The sequence below is a fragment of the Brassica rapa genome, unplaced genomic scaffold (assembly GCF_000309985.2).
Source record: "Brassica rapa cultivar Chiifu-401-42 unplaced genomic scaffold, CAAS_Brap_v3.01 Scaffold0657, whole genome shotgun sequence".
Taxonomy (NCBI): Eukaryota; Viridiplantae; Streptophyta; class Magnoliopsida; order Brassicales; family Brassicaceae; genus Brassica; species Brassica rapa.
In genome coordinates, this window is record NW_022610597.1 from 14,919 (window position 1) to 31,898 (window position 16,980).

At 42.0% G+C, this 16,980-nt stretch overlaps 1 protein-coding gene across 1 annotated transcript; it reads right to left on the reverse strand.

Moving 5' to 3' along the window:
- Nucleotides 1-13,923: 13,923 nt before the first annotated feature.
- LOC103848087 lies at nucleotides 13,924-16,737 on the reverse strand. The gene is made up of 2 exons (XM_033283423.1): nucleotides 14,767-16,737; nucleotides 13,924-14,709 (listed from the first exon to the last, which is right to left on the reverse strand). Exons 1-2 carry the CDS (start codon nucleotides 16,454-16,456, stop codon nucleotides 14,063-14,065), a joined length of 2,337 nt encoding a protein of 778 aa, XP_033139314.1. The 5' UTR covers nucleotides 16,457-16,737; the 3' UTR covers nucleotides 13,924-14,062.
- Nucleotides 16,738-16,980: the final 243 nt, after the last annotated feature.

Sequence of the window (16,980 nt, forward strand, 5' to 3'; positions counted from 1 at the left end):
GTTCTTCTACCACTTCATCTTGAGAAGGTGTTTGTGTCACACCATGATCATGTCCATGACCATCTGAGCCTATGCTCTCTTCTCCTTCATTCTCTACTCCTCCTTCATCTTGGTTGGCCTCTTGCATAGGCTCCTCATGCTCCTCTCCTCCCTCATGATCAAGGTGGGATGGTGAACCAACTTCAGGAGGTGTAGTTGCGTGATTCCTTGGATCCTGGGATGTACTGATTCCAAGACCTTCAAGAATGATCCGCAAGGTGGTGGCCTTGTCTGATGTTAAGTCCTTCAGGTCTTCTTGATTCTTTTCTTCATAGTATCCTCTATCTTCCAAGAACTTCACATCTCTAGATACAAGAACTCTCCTTGCTATAGGATCATAGCATTTGTATCCTTTCTGTGTAGCTGAGTATCCTATGAACACAGCCTTAGTGCTTCTTGCTTCTAGCTTGTTGATCATCTCTCCTGGTTTGAGTACAAAGCATAGGCACCCAAAGACTCGCAAATAATCAAGGGCTGGCTTGTACCTGTTCAGAACTTCAAATGGAGCCCTCTCATTCAGAACTTTGGTTGGGGTTCTGTTTATCAGGTAACAAGCATGTTAAGAAGAGAGCCTTATGGTATGAAGAGGAGACTATCACTTTTAGTGATGTTTAGAGTGATCTGAGTATTTAGGAAAGATTAGAAGAGATTTAGAGAAGATTAAAGTATGAAATGAGATTAAGAGTCTAAAGAACTAAAGAGAGACTAAGAGAGACTCATAACTTGCTTAATTTTATTAATGATGAGGTTACAATATATATAGAGAGATCAGATACAAGGGTTTCCATTTTGATCACTATTCTAAGCATGTGAAGTCAAGGGAAGAGGCTCCTCATTTCAAACTTAGCCAATGAGAGTGTGATCGTGTGTGAGGCATCTTGGACTGAGATGCTTTGCCTTTCCAGCCTGTCACAGCCTGTCAAGTCTCTCCACCTTATCCACAACCTTATCAACCTCAGCGCACACTCTCCTCTTCATGGTAAGTTCCCCCTTTACCCATTTCACTCTCAAGTAACTCCTTTCACCAAGGTAACTTCCTTTTAACCCTTTTTACCACAGTAACTAATATTTACTGTGGTAACTTTCTCCACCCAAGTAACTTCAACTCTTCATAACTCCTCTTCATCTTAACACTCCCCCTCAAGCTTAGCTTTGTGAAAGTCTAAGCTTGGACAGCCATGAGATCTTCCTCATTAAAAACCTCACTAAGGAAAACCCATTGGGACAAAACCTTAATGAGGGAAAAAGAGTGAAGATCTCACAGCTAAGGGGATCAGCTCCTTCTCTTCCCAAGATCTATGAGTCCCAATCTGATGTGAATGGACTCCATAGTCTTTTGTCTCGCAGCCTTGGTGAATACATCAGCCAACTGATCTTCACTTCTAGTATAGCAGGGCAAGATCACTCCTAGCACAATCATCTGTCTCACTTTGTGGCAATCAACCTCAATGTGCTTGGTTCTCTCATGGAACACCGAGTTGGATGCAATGTGAATAGCAGCTTGATTGTCACAATGCATTGTCATTGGAGAGGCTTGATCAATCTCTAAGTGCTTCAAGATGCCTTTGATCCACACCAACTCGTTTGTAAGCTTCAGCATGGCTCTATACTCAGCTTCAGCACTTGAACATGACACCACCTTCTGCTTCTTGCTCTTCCAAGTCACCAAGTTACCTCCAATGAATGTGCAATAGCCGGTAGTTGATCTCCTATCAGCTCTATCTCCTGCCCAATCAGCATCACAATACCCCACCACTTCTGTGCTTCCATTACATCCCATCCAAACCCCTTGATCCGGCGAGCCATTCAGATACATCAGCAGCCTCTCTACCATGCGCCAATGATGTTCCTTTGGAAGCTGCATGTGTTGACTCACCTGGTTCACAGCAAAACATATATCAGGTCTTGTAATGGTAAGGTAAATCAATTTGCCAACAAGTTCTATAGAGTTTAGGATCATGAAATGGCTTGCTGTCTTCAATCTCCCCCTCTCTTGGTACTTTGTAGCCATCCTCCATTGGCATCCTTGCTGTCTTGCCTCCATAAGCACCTGCACCTTTCAAAAGATCAAGTGTATACTTCCTTTGGGACATGAACAATCCTTCCTTAGATCTACAAATCTCAATTCCAAGGAAGTATTTCATTTCTCCCAAGTCTTTGATTTCAAACATAGACTTTAGGAATTCCTTGGTTGCTTTGATACCTTCCTTATCACTCCCAGTGATAATGATATCATCCACATACACAAGGAGAGCAACCATACCTGAGGGTGTCGTGAGTGTAAAGAGAGTGTGATCCAATTCTGACTTCTTGAAGCCTCGGCCATTCAGAGTTGTGCTCAACTTGTTATACCAAGCTCTTGGTGATTGCTTCAACCCATAAATGGCTTTCTTTAGCCTCAGTACATTCCCTCTCTTCACTAGATGTTCCAGACCTGGTGGAGGATACATATAGACTTCATCCTCAAGCTCTCCTTGTAGAAATGCATTCTTTACATCCATTTGCCACAATCCCCATCCTAGGTTCACAGCCAAGCTTAAAACAATCCTAATGGTGTGTAGCTTGGCTACTGGTGCAAATGTCTCAATGTAGTCCTCTCCATATGTCTGAGTGAACCCTCTTGCTACTAGTCTAGTCTTCTTCCTCTCAATTGACCCATCAGCCTTGTACTTGATTGTAAAGATCCATCTACTAGACACAGCTTTCTTCCCTTTTGGTAGTTCACTCTCATACCATGTATCATTCTTTATCATAGCTCCTGCCTCAGCTCCTACTGATTCCTTCCATTCCTTATCCTCCATTGCCTCTTCATAGCTTCTTGGAATGTGATTTTCATCCAAGTTTACCATGAATGCGCAATGTGCTTCTGGATATTGAGCAAAAGAACACACGGCCTGAGTAGGATGCTTCACAGCTTGGGCATTGTAGTACACTCTTGTGTTTACCCAACTGGAAGGATCCTTTCTCAGCCTTGTACTTCTTCTCAATACTGGCCCTTCTTGCGCCATCTCTTGTTCTTCTTCTTGTGGCTGCACACTTGTTTCAGATCTTTCTTCTCCTAGCTGACTTGCTTCAGCTCCTTCTTCCCTTAGCTGACTCTCTTCAGCTCCTTCTTCTTGATCATTTGATTCCACAGCTTGATCATGAGAGCCAGAACTCTCTTCTCTACTTGTTTCTTCACGGTTTGGAGTTCTTGTTTCATTCCCCCCCTCATGCTCAAGGTTGGAAGTCTGATGATCCGGGACTGGGGTAGTGCTTCTCCCCCCTTGATGTCCTTGATTCATGTTGATTCCAAGACCTTCTAGGATAATCCTCAAGGTTTCAGCTCTATCAGAGGTAAGATCCTTCAAGTCTTCTTGAATCTGTTCCTCATAATATCCTTTCTCTTCAACAAACTTCACTTCTCTAGATACTAACACTCTCCTTGTGTTAGGATCATAGCACTTGTATCCTTTCTGACTTGATGAATATCCAATGAACATTGCCTTTGAACTCTTAGCATCTAGCTTGTTTCTTATCTCTCCAGGCACCATCACAAAACACAAACACCCAAAGACCTTCATATGCTCGAGAGAAGGCTTGTACTGATTCAGTACCTCAAATGGTGATTGTCCTTGTAAGATCAGAGTTGGTGTCCTGTTGATGAGATAACATGCCGTAGCAACAGCATCACTCCAAAACTTCTTAGGCACATTGGATTGAAACATCATGGACCTGGCTACTTCCATCAAATGCCTGTTCTTCCTCTCAGCCACACCATTCTGTTGTGGTGTATAGGGACAGCTTGTCTGATGAAGAATTCCATGCTGAGCTAAGTGTAGCTTGAATGCTTGTCCCGTGTACTCTCCTCCATTATCTGACCTGAAAATCTTTATCTTGGCATTGTAATGGTTAGTCACATAGGATTGAAAATTTTTAAATGCATCAAGTACCCTATCTTTGGTTGGAATTAAGGTTAACCAGGTGTATTTGGATTTTTCATCAATGAAAGTTACATAATACTTATGATTTTCTCTAGATAGGCAAGGTGCAGTCCAAACATCAGAATGAATAAGATCAAAACACTTTTCATAAACAGTAGTAGACTTGTTAAAGACAGTTCTACAATGCTTGCCTAAAATGCAAGCTTCACAATCATTATTCTCAAAGGAAACACCTGGCAACATCAGTTTTAAAGCCTTATTATGAGGGTGTCCTAATCTAGCATGCCACAATGCATTTTTACTTAAACCAGAACTAGAAACAGAAGTAAATGAGCAGCTATATCTAGAAACAGGAGTGAGATCTTCAAGTAAATATAGCTCTCCTTTAGTCACTCCCTTTCCAATCATCTTGCTGCTTTTAATATCCTGAAACTTCACATCATTAGGACTGAATATAACATTGCATTGCAAATCAGTAGCACATTTCTTAACAGATAACAAGTTTGATGTGAATTCAGGCATATAAAAAGCTTTAGTTTCCTTATCAAATAGTTTAAGACTTCCTATTCCTCTAATAGGAATCTTATCTCCATTAGCAATCAGTACATTTCCATTCATTGGCACAATGTTTTTAATTAAGCTAGTGTCACTTATCATATGATGAGATGCACCTGAATCAATCACTAATGGCTTAATGTCATGAGAACTAGCAATATGCGCAAGGATACTAGATGGTTTGAATGCATGATCATTTCTAGCAAGGTTTGCAGTCCTAGATTGATTTACCATTTCTATCAAGCTCTCATGCATCCTATCAGTTCTAGTTAGATTCTCATAGTTCTCTATCACCCTAGCACCAAAAGAATACCCAAAGATGTTACCATTCTCCTTGAACATCTTAATGAGAGCATCAAGGTCGGATCTCCTTAGATACTCTTGATCATTGTTCCCACGGTTGCTTGATGCTCCAGTGTAGGCTACAAGAGACTTTCCATCACCTGCCTCACGCCCATCTATCTCCTTTCCTTTGCTTGTACCAGCTCCACTTGTTCCATCCGAGACATTAGCCCTTGCCTCACGGTCCTTCATGAACTTAGCCGGCTTGAGGTGAGGATGGAGTATCCAGCATTGGCTCTTCTTGTGGCCATGCTTCTTGCAGTGATCACAACTCCCATTGAACCTCCTCTCCTCAAACTTCCCATGCGCAGCCGCAGCCTTGTTTGCTTGTGGAGCTTCGCTACCTTCCTCTTGAGTTGCTTGGCTTGCAAGGGACAGGTCTCCTTTCTTTGCAAACAACCCAATGGAGCCTTGCTCCTTCTGAATCCGCGCACACACATCCTCAAGATCAGGTAGAGTGTCTTCTCTAAGCAGGTGCTGGATGAGACCGTTGTATGCCGGGTTCAGCGTGAGGAGTAGCCCAAAGACCTTGTCTTGCTCTCTCCTCTTGTTAAGCTCATCAGCATCCGTTGTGCTTGGCCTAAGCATCTCCATCTCGGACCAGAGACTCCTGAATCTCCCTAGATGCTTGGTGAACTCCATGTCTTCTTGTACAAGGTTGTTGATGGCTTGCTTCACTTCAAACACTCGGCTTAGGTTTGATGTGTTGCCATACACCTTCTTCAAAGTATCCCACAGCTCCTTAGCAGACTCACAGTAGCTGTATGCATCCAGAATAGCCGGCTCAAGTGACGCATGAAGCACAGACATCACCAGCATATCCTCTTGATGCCACTTCTCTTCCGCCTTGCTTGCAGCCTCACCATCATCCTCTCCTTGAGTGATGAGTTTTGGAGCTTCTCCGGGGGTGATGTGCTTCCACAACCCCTTGCTTCCCACCGTGGTTCTCACCATCCGAGACCACACCAAGTAGTTGGTTCCCTTGAAGATCACAGCTACCTTCATGTTCATGTTCATCCCACTCTCCATGTTGAATGATGAACTCTCTAAGCTTCAGAAACTTTATCTTGAGTTGAATGACTTGTAGAACCCTTCACAGCCTCGATCTTCAACCCACACAGCTTCAGATGATACACCACAACCAGTCTTGAACTTGAAAAGTACCCAGAAACTCTCAAACACACAAGAACACAAGAGTTTCTTCAAAGCTTCAACCTTGAGGCTTCAAAGAATCACACACGACCTCAGGCTCTCACTAACCTGGCTCTGATACCATATCACTTTTAGTGATGTTTAGAGTGATCTGAGTATTTAGGAAAGATTAGAAGAGATTTAGAGAAGATTAAAGTATGAAATGAGATTAAGAGTCTAAAGAACTAAAGAGAGACTAAGAGAGACTCATAACTTGCTTAATTTTATTAATGATGAGGTTACAATATATATAGAGAGATCAGATACAAGGGTTTCCATTTTGATCACTATTCTAAGCATGTGAAGTCAAGGGAAGAGGCTCCTCATTTCAAACTTAGCCAATGAGAGTGTGATCGTGTGTGAGGCATCTTGGACTGAGATGCTTTGCCTTTCCAGCCTGTCACAGCCTGTCAAGTCTCTCCACCTTATCCACAACCTTATCAACCTCAGCGCACACTCTCCTCTTCATGGTAAGTTCCCCCTTTACCCATTTCACTCTCAAGTAACTCCTTTCACCAAGGTAACTTCCTTTTAACCCTTTTTACCACAGTAACTAATATTTACTGTGGTAACTTTCTCCACCCAAGTAACTTCAACTCTTCATAACTCCTCTTCATCTTAACAGAGACCTTAGGAAGTGTAGAAGCATTAGAGAGGAAGATAGAAGCATCTTGTACGGACTGTACGGATAGGGCAAAGGGTACGGACGATCAGGCCGTACCATCATGCGCGGTTAAGGGGTTACTCAGCTTAGGTAAAAGTAAACCAGCTAGAGTTACTTTACCTTAAGGCTGAGCTTGATCCGAACGTTGAGAGGATAAGGAGGAACGCGTCTGACAGTCTGGCAAGAGCTGGAAAGGTAAAGGCATATTCAAAGATGCCTTACACATGTGGAGACTCTCATTGGAAGGATTCAAATGCGCCCTTAGCTGTATCTTGACTTCACATGCTTTCTCCTTTATGCAGTCTAAACCCTAGTGTCTTAAGCTTCATATATAAGTGTAAACTCTCTCTGATTAATGAATTAATGCGAATCATGTTACTCTCTCTCTAGTCTCTCTCTTGTTCATCATGGTTCATACTTAAATCTCTCCATTTCTTTCACAATCTCTCCTAAACTTCTCTTAATCTCTTACCAAATCTCTCTTAATCTCTCAATACCTATTCTACTCTCTAATCTCATATGGTATCAGAGCCAGGTTGGCTTTGGTATTGAGAGACCCTTGTTCCTTTCTTTACATTTGCGAGTTTGTTCTTGTGTGATAAAGAAGAGGAGATGGAGACGACCAACTTTAGCAAACTGGTGACGGTTCCGGTTGCACTGAAGGGAGGCTCGAACTACTTGATGTGGTCCCAGTTGGTGAGGACTACCATTGGAAGGCTAGGGCTGTGGAACCACATCACAGATGATGGTCCGGAGCCAGTGGCCAAAGAAGATGAAGAAGAAGGCGACGGGAAGACTCTTGCGGTAGCTGAAGCAAAGAGATGGGTCCAAGAGGATTTGATGGTGCTGTCTGTGCTCCATGCCTCTCTGGAGCTCCCCATACTTGAAGCTTACGTACACTTTGAGACTCCTAAGCGCCTTTGGGACATGCTCCATAAGAGGTATGGAAACAAGTCCAACATAAGTCGGGTGTTTGATCTGAAGCAAACCATCAGTGTCTTGAGGCAAGATGGAGAAGATCTCACCAAGCACATGGGGAAGTTTGGAGCTTTGTGGTCCGAACTTGAGAGTCTTAGACCCAACACTACTGATGAGGAATCGCTCATTGAGAGGAGAGAGCAAGATCAGGTGTTTGGGCTATTGATGACTCTAGATGAAAGCTACCAGGATGTGATCAAGCATATCCTGAGATCACCGACTCTCCCATCCATGGAGGAGGTATGCGCACAACTTCAGAAGGAGGAAGGCTCTCTTGGGTTGTTTGGAGGCAAGAAGGGAATGTCCACGGCTCATAAAGCAGAAGAGGCACAAGCAAACAAGGCAGCGTACCGTGGAGATGGAAGGAAGTATGAGAAGTATGAGGGAAGCTGTGAGCATTGCAAGCGGCAAGGGCATAAGAAGAGTCAGTGCTGGATCCTACATCCACACCTCAGGCCTAGCAAGTTCAACAAGGATAGAGAAGCTAAGGCTCACCTTTCTGCTGAAGCAAGTGGTGCCGGCTCATCAGGGGCTAGTCCAAATGTCAAGGCGGGTGAAAGTGAAGGCAGAGCTCTAACTTCTCAGGAGGTGATCACCAAGGCTGACTTTGAGGCTTTCATCCGAGCCCTCAAGGAGTCTGGTAAAATGCTAGGCAACACTCTTGGATACTCATACTCTGCTCATACATTACCTAGTATCTCTGATAAACTGCTAGACATGTTTAAAATCTCATGTACTGCCACTACTCATACTAGCATAACTGATAGATTGTTAGGAGTAGTCAAGAGCCTGAAAGCTGAAAATGAAACATCTAGAACCAATACTGCTAGGAGCTTGCATAAACCATTGATAATTGATTCTGGTGCATCTCATCACATGATTAGTGATAACAATCTGATAAAAGACATAGAACCTGCCCTTGGACATGTTATGATTGCAAATGGAGATAGAATTCCCATTAGGGGCATTGGTAAACTGAACTTGTTTAATAAGGAGTCAAAAGCCTTTTACATGCCTGAGTTCACCTCTAATCTTTTATCAGTTAAGAAATGCACTACTGATCTTCAATGCAATGTTATTTTCAGTCCTAATGATGTTAAGTTTCAGGATATTAAGAGCAGTAAGTTGATTGGGCAAGGAGCTACCAAGGGGGATCTTTACATGATTGAAGACCTTGCACCTATTTCTAGTTCTTGTTTCTCGTTTAGTTCTGTTTCTTCCTTAAGTACTGATGCTCTGTGGCATGCTAGGCTAGGACATCCACATGTTAGGGCTTTAAGCATTATGTTACCAGGTGTCATGTTTAAAAATAATGATTGTGAGGCATGTATTTTGGGCAAACATTGTAAGACTGTTTTTCAGAGATCATCTACTCTTTATGCAAACTGCTTTGATTTAATTCACTCTGATGTTTGGACGGCACCTTGCTTATCTAGGGATGATTACAAGTATTATGTCACATTCATTGATGAAAAATCCAAATACACCTGGTTAACATTGATTAAAACTAAAGATAGGGTCCTTGATGCATTTAAAAATTTTCAAGCCTATGTGACTAACCAATATCATGCCAAGATTAAGATTTTCAGGTCTGATAATGGTGGGGAGTATACTGGGCATGCATTTCGTGATCACCTTGCTCAGCATGGGATTCTTCACCAGACTAGCTGCCCATACACTCCACAGCAGAATGGAGTTGCGGAAAGGAAGAACAGACATCTCATGGAGGTGTCCCGGTCCATGATGTTCCACAAAGGGGTTCCCAAGAGGTATTGGAGTGATGCTGTGATGACTGCGTGCTATCTCATCAACAGGATACCAACCAGGATCTTGGCAGATCAGTCTCCATTTGAGGTACTCAACAAGAGCAGGCCAGTCTTGGATCACCTGAGGACCTTTGGATGCGTGTGTTATGTCTTGTACCAGGCGAGCAGAGAAACAAACTAGAAGCAAAGAGCACCAAGGCTATGATGATTGGGTATTCTACTTCACAGAAGGGATACAAATGCTATGATCCTACTGCTAGGAGAGTGCTAGTATCAAGGGATGTCAGATTCATGGAAGACAAAGGATACTATGATGAGCAGACATGGGAAGACTTGGAGGATCTCTCCCAGCCATCAGAAAGAGCTGCTTGCTTGAGAAACATCCTAGAGGGGCTCGGAATTGGAGTGTCCCAGGATCAGAGTAGGCGTCCAGAACCTACTCCAGCTGCAGCAGAAGAACCATCCCACTTTGCACATGAGGGGGGAAGTGAATCAGTATCTGAACTAGAGGACCAAGGCTTAGAAGAGGCCGGTGAGCTAGGAAACAGAGGAACTGATTCTCCTGTCCAAAGTGGAGAAGGATCAGCAAGGGAAGAACTGAATGAAAGTCAGAATGAAGAAGATCAGAGACAAGGAGAAGCTAGAGCTGAAGCTGAAGAACAGACTGAAGCAGTGACTCCACAAGTAGAAGAAGAACAAGAAATGGCGCAAGAAGGGCCAGTGTTGAGAAGGAGTACAAGGCTGAGAAAGGATCCTTCTAGTTGGGTAAACACGAGAGTGTACTACAATGCCCAAGCTGTGAAGCATCCTACTCAGGCCGTGTGTTCTTTTGCTCAATATCCAGAAGCACATTGTGCTTTCATGGTAAACTTAGATGAGAATCACATTCCAAGAAGCTATGAAGAGGCAATGGAAGATAAGGAATGGAAGGAATCAGTAGGAGCTGAATCAGGAGCTATGATAAAGAATGATACATGGTATGAGAGTGAACTACCAAAAGGGAAGAAAGCTGTGTCTAGTAGATGGATCTTTACAATCAAGTACAAGGCTGATGGGTCGATTGAGAGGAAGAAGACTAGACTAGTAGCAAGAGGGTTCACTCAGACATATGGAGAGGATTACATTGAGACATTTGCTCCAGTAGCCAAGCTACACACCATTAGGATTATTTTAAGCTTGGCTGTGAACCTTGGATGGGGATTGTGGCAAATGGATGTAAAGAATGCATTTCTGCAAGGAGAGCTTGAGGATGAAGTATATATGTATCCTCCACCAGGTCTAGAACATCTAGTAAAGAGAGGGAATGTTCTGAGGCTAAAGAAAGCCATTTATGGGTTGAAGCAATCACCAAGAGCTTGGTATAACAAGTTGAGCACAACTCTGAATGGCCGAGGCTTCAAGAAGTCTGAACTAGACCACACCCTCTTCACTCTTACCACTACCTCAGGTATGATTGCACTCCTTGTGTATGTTGATGATATCATTATCACAGGAAGTGACAAGGAAGGTATCATAGCAACCAAGGAGTTCCTTAAATCCATGTTTGAGATTAAAGACTTGGGAGAAATGAAATACTTTCTTGGAATTGAGATATGTAGATCCAAGGAAGGGTTGTTCATGTCCCAAAGAAAGTATACACTTGATCTTTTGAAAGGTGCAGGTGCTTATGGAGGCAAGACAGCAAGGATGCCTATGGAGGATGGCTACAAAGTCCCACGAGAGGGGGAGATTGAAGACAGCAAACCTTACCAGGATCCTAAACTCTATAGAAAACTAGTTGGTAAATTGATTTACCTTACCATTACAAGGCCTGATATATGTTTTGCCGTGAATCAGGTGAGCCAACACATGCAGCTTCCCAAGGAACATCACTGGCGCATGGTGGAGAGGCTGTTGATGTATCTGAATGGCTCGCCGGATCAAGGAGTATGGATGGGATGCAATGGAAGCTCAGAAGTGGTGGGCTATTGCGATGCTGATTGGGCAGGAGATAGAGCTGACAGGAGATCAACAACCGGCTATTGCACATTCATTGGAGGCAACTTGGTAACTTGGAAGAGCAAGAAGCAGAAGGTGGTGTCATGCTCAAGTGCTGAAGCTGAGTATAGAGCTATGCTGAAGCTTACAAACGAGTTGGTATGGATCAAAGGCATCTTGAAGCACTTGGAGATTGATCAAGCCACTCCAATGACAATGCATTGTGACAATCAAGCTGCCATTCACATTGCATCCAACTCGGTGTTCCATGAGAGAACCAAGCACATTGAGGTTGATTGCCACAAAGTAAGACAGATGATTGTGCTTGGAGTGATCTTACCTTGCTACACGAGAAGTGAAGATCAGTTGGCTGATGTGTTCACCAAGGCTGCGAGACAGAAGACTATGGAGTCCATTCACATTAGATTGGGACTCATAGATCTTGGGAAGAGAAGGAGCTGATCCCCTCAGCTGTGAGATCTTTACTCTTTTTCCCTCATTAAGGTTTTATCCCAATGGGTTTTCCTTAGTGAGGTTTTTAATGAGGAAGGTCTCATGGCTGTCCAAGCTTAGACTGTCACAAAGCTAAGCTTGAGGGGGAGTGTTAAGAAGAGAGCCTTATGGTATGAAGAGGAGACCTTAGGAAGTGTAGAAGCATTAGAGAGGAAGATAGAAGCATCTTGTACGGACTGTACGGATAGGGCAAAGGGTACGGACGATCAGGCCGTACCATCATGCGCGGTTAAGGGGTTACTCAGCTTAGGTAAAAGTAAACCAGCTAGAGTTACTTTACCTTAAGGCTGAGCTTGATCCGAACGTTGAGAGGATAAGGAGGAACGCGTCTGACAGTCTGGCAAGAGCTGGAAAGGTAAAGGCATATTCAAAGATGCCTTACACATGTGGAGACTCTCATTGGAAGGATTCAAATGCGCCCTTAGCTGTATCTTGACTTCACATGCTTTCTCCTTTATGCAGTCTAAACCCTAGTGTCTTAAGCTTCATATATAAGTGTAAACTCTCTCTGATTAATGAATTAATGCGAATCATGTTACTCTCTCTCTAGTCTCTCTCTTGTTCATCATGGTTCATACTTAAATCTCTCCATTTCTTTCACAATCTCTCCTAAACTTCTCTTAATCTCTTACCAAATCTCTCTTAATCTCTCAATACCTATTCTACTCTCTAATCTCATAAAGCAGTGGCAACCGCATCACTCCAAAATCTCTTTGGAACATTACTCTGAAACATAAGTGACCTTGCCACTTCCATGAGATGCCTATTCTTCCTCTCAGCCACTCCATTTTGCTGTGGAGTATAAGGACAGCTTGTTTGATGTAGGATCCCATGTTGTGATAGGTGTTGCTTGAATGCATGACTCGTGTACTCCCCTCCATTATCTGATCTCAAAATTTTAATCTTAGCATGATAATGGTTAGTTACATAAGTTTGAAAGTTCCTAAATGCATCAAGTACCCTATCTTTGGTCTGAATTAAGGTTAACCAGGTGTATTTGGATTTTTCATCAATGAATGTGACAAAATACTTATAACTATCTCTAGATAAGCAAGGAGCAGTCCACACATCTGAGTGAATTAGATCAAAGCAATTCTCATAAACGGTAGTAGACTTTTGAAACACAGTTCTACAATGCTTGCCTAAAATACAAGCTTCACAATCCTTATTCTCAAACACAACACCTGGTACCATTAAGTTCAAAGCTTTAACATGAGGGTGTCCTACTCTAGCATGCCACAATGCATTTTTATTCAACAAAGAAGCAGAAGTAAACGAGCAACTATAATCAGGAACAGAAGTGAGTTCTTCAAGCATATAGAGATCTCCCTTAGTCACCCCTTTCCCAATCAATCTGCTGCTCTCAATATCCTGAAACTTCACATCATTAGGACTAAAGATAACATTGCATTGTAAATCATTAGTACATTTCTTCACTGATAATAGGTTTGATGTGAATTCAGGCATGTAAAAAGCTCTAGATTCTTTGTTAAACAACTTAAGCTTTCCTATTCCTCTAATGGGTATCTTATCCCCATTTGCTATCATCACATGCCCATGTGTAGGTTCTATATCCTTAATCAAGTTTTTATCACTTATCATATGATGTGATGCACCAGAATCAACAATCAATGGTTTACTTACTCGTTTAGCATTATGGCATAGATTACTAAGTGATGGATGCATCTTATCAGTTCTAGCAATGTGAGCATGTGATACAAGCCTAAGCTAACAAAGGCTAGATCACAAGGCAACAAGAGTTGTCAAGCTTGAATGGGTCGATTGTCGCCACAAAGGGTTGCGGAAATATCCCTTTGATAAGACCAGAAGCCTGCGCCTATGTGAATCCACACAAAGACAGAGACCTACACTTGTATCCTAGAATGAATCCACAAACTAAGGAGACAAGCAAACGGACAAGAAATCTAAAGGAATCCACCTAAAGACTAATTGAACAAAACAAAGACAAACTTTGTAAACTGAATAATACTTTATTAATTTCGTGCAAGGGTGATTTACAAATGAGACTTAGCTCTGTTTAAATAGAAAAGAACACAAATGCCTAAAAGAATAACTTGGAAAGAAATAATAAGTGAAAAAACTAGCCGTTGGACTTAGTTGGTGCAGAATCTGTCCATGTATGGAAGTTGTCTTCTCTCCTTGTATCTTGTGAGTTTGGGCAGAAATAAATGCATCCGTGGGATCTCCTTTGATGTCTGGATAGTCTCTAAGTCGTGCCTGAACAGAAGGGGAAAGAGCCGTTGGTCTTTAATAACTCCAAGTGTGAATGCATCCATGTAAGGTAAGTTGACAAATAAGGGATTCATCTTGATCATGTGGCTGCTGGTGCATGGTAGAAACTCTCCCACTGCTCTTAGATGTAATGAATAATCTCCTGGTTTCCACACGTGAGTTTGAGTTGCACACTCCTTAAGCAAAGAATTACTTTCCTTAATTAGAACCAATTCGGATGCAGTGTAGATAGTCTGACTTGTAACTGGCATATCTCCTAAACCATTACTCTTTTTGGTATGAAACCAATTCGCTGCGTGCTCTGGTTGAGTTGAGAATCTATAGAAACTGGTTTCACGGTTAAATTCCTTATGGTTGCAAAGATATCCTTCTTTGAGTGCACCTATGTCGCTGCTGGCTCCAATGTAGCTTGTATGGTTGATCTCATGAGTTGGTGGTCCAGCTACTGACTTTAGGTCCTCATCATTCCCTCCCTCTTCAAAAGGTTTTGTCCTCAAAACCAATTTACCTGCACCAAGATAGAGCAAGTTAGGTTTCATTCTAATTTGGGAGGCTAGGGTCTTACCTTGGTATATGCACGGTTTTGTGATGCATTGTCCATCTGGTGGTTCTTCTTTGATCAGTAGGGAAGCTATGCCCCCTTTCCATGGTCGGTCTATGATTTCCCTTGGAAGGATCGTGGTCTCCTTTTCGAAATCTCCTATTTCACAATTGGTTTCTCCATTGACCACTGCTTGGGTGTAAGGTTGTGAGTTTGGTTCTGGATGCTTCTCCATTGTACCTATATCTGAATCATCACTTATGGGCAAGAGCAAGTGTTTCATACTTGAAGTGGACGATTCAAAAATATAATATTGAGTAAGATTTAGAGCTTCACTTACCTGGTTATCTTGCATTGATTCAGCTTTGGTATTTACTACCTCTAAAGCTTGATCAGCTGGTGTAGAGGTCTCTAGGGTAGATTGCTCATTATTCTCTTGTTGTTTAGCTTCTGTACGTGTCTCCTCATTACCTAGACCTTCATCAACATTCTGGACAGAGTGCAAGTGCATCATACCAGTGTTTTGATAAGTAAGATTATTCACTTTAAGTTCAGAAATCACCTTATCAAGTGTTGGACTTGATTGCGCAGCAAGGTTGGGCTCTTGTTCCTTGATTTCTATGTTAGTACCTGAAATACTTTCAACCTTTTGGGCGCTAGACAAGTGTGTTAAGACAGTCATGGAATTACTAGAAACAGAAGTAGATCTAGCTTTAATCAAGTTGATAAGATCATCAATATGTTTATCCATTCTAGAAAAGGAATCATCAATTCTAGTATCGGAATCACTTACCTCCAAGTTTGTTTCTTTTGCTTCAGATACTACTGACTTCACAACTCGTTTTGTGGGACACTCCTTTGCTAGATGGCCCTTGCCTTGACACCTATAACAAATAACCTCAGATGGTTTTAAAGAGTTAGAGTGCTCACCTTGGTTTCGTTTGACTTGAGGTGGATGCACTGGCCTTGAACTTTGTCTTTGGGAAACAACTTCTCTCTGAACTGTGGGTTGCAAGACTTGGTGCTTTATTAATCTCCTTGTGGACACCTTCTGAATGTATTTTGCCTTCTTCACAAACTCACTATACATGAGCATCTTAACCTCTTTCCAAGTAAAAGCCGGATCATTGAAATAGATCCTATCAGCATCTAGCTGACTCCACCAATTGTATGCCTCTCCGGTTAAGGTATCCTTCGCATAAGTTAGCTTTAGCTTCTCTGGAATTCTCCAAGCTATAAACCATTGCTCCATGTCGTCCTCCCACCTTAGATATGCACTTGGTCCTTGCTTATGACCAGAAAAATGTATAGATGGTGCAGCCAAGCGATTCTGATAAAACTGATCTCCATTGTAGTTCCATGGCGTGCTGTGAGCATGTCTTGATAGACTCCCATGATAAGATCTTGATGGTGCAGCCACGGTGGTCTTTTCTCTTCTAGGACACGCTTGAGAATAATATTTCCCTTCAGAACTATCCTCATAGATGAGTTGGGATTTGGGACCATAGCAAGTTGAATACTGGTCCATTGATTCTGGTTCCACCTCTGGGTATTCTTGTTCATCGTTTGGGACATACTCTGGAACAGAGTCTGCGCACCAATGACCTTCAGTGTGGTCATCTCCATCGTCCCAACAATCCTGGTCAGCTTCTTCTCCCCAATCTACCTCAGACGTGTTGTATTCTTCAGCCTCTTCTTCTGAGTAATCCTCCATTGGCGTCTTCTCTATCTTTTCTCAGAGTTTGCCTTGCACAAACAGAAGAAAAAGGAATTAAGTCGTGGCTTAGCAAAAGAAAGGAGAGAAGAATAAGAAAGAACAAAAAAAATGGAAACTTAGTATCTCCTTGTTTTTATTTTATTTATTTATTTATTTTTTTTTGGAAAATTAAAACAAATGAAAAAGAATTCACTTTTTTTTTTTTTTTTTTTTTTTTTAATGGAAACACGAAATATATAAAACTAAGACAATGAAATTAACTTTTTATTCTGGTTTTATAATTTTTAGAATTTAAAAGAAGCAAGAAACAAAATTGACCTTTTTTTTTATAGTAAGTGAATAAACCGAAATGGAAACTAAGGAAACAACTAATGCAAACACGATTTCTTTTGGATTTTCAAATTTATATGAATCAAAGAAAGTAAATGGTCATCTTTGTCGTGCCTCCCTGGTTTTAACACCAAGAACAAGCAAATGCAAAAATGGACAGAAATTGCAAACAATTTTTATGGTTTTTTTTT

Excerpts from the sequence above, each read along its gene's own strand:
- LOC103848087 (XM_033283423.1), bottom strand. The coding sequence starts at position 16,456 with ATGGAGGATTACTCAGAAGAAGAGGCTGAAGAATACAACACGTCTGAG. Across the intron at positions 14,710-14,766 it reads AAAACCGTGCATATACCAAG|GTAAATTGGTTTTGAGGACA; the intron begins GTAAGACCCTAG and ends ATCTTGGTGCAG.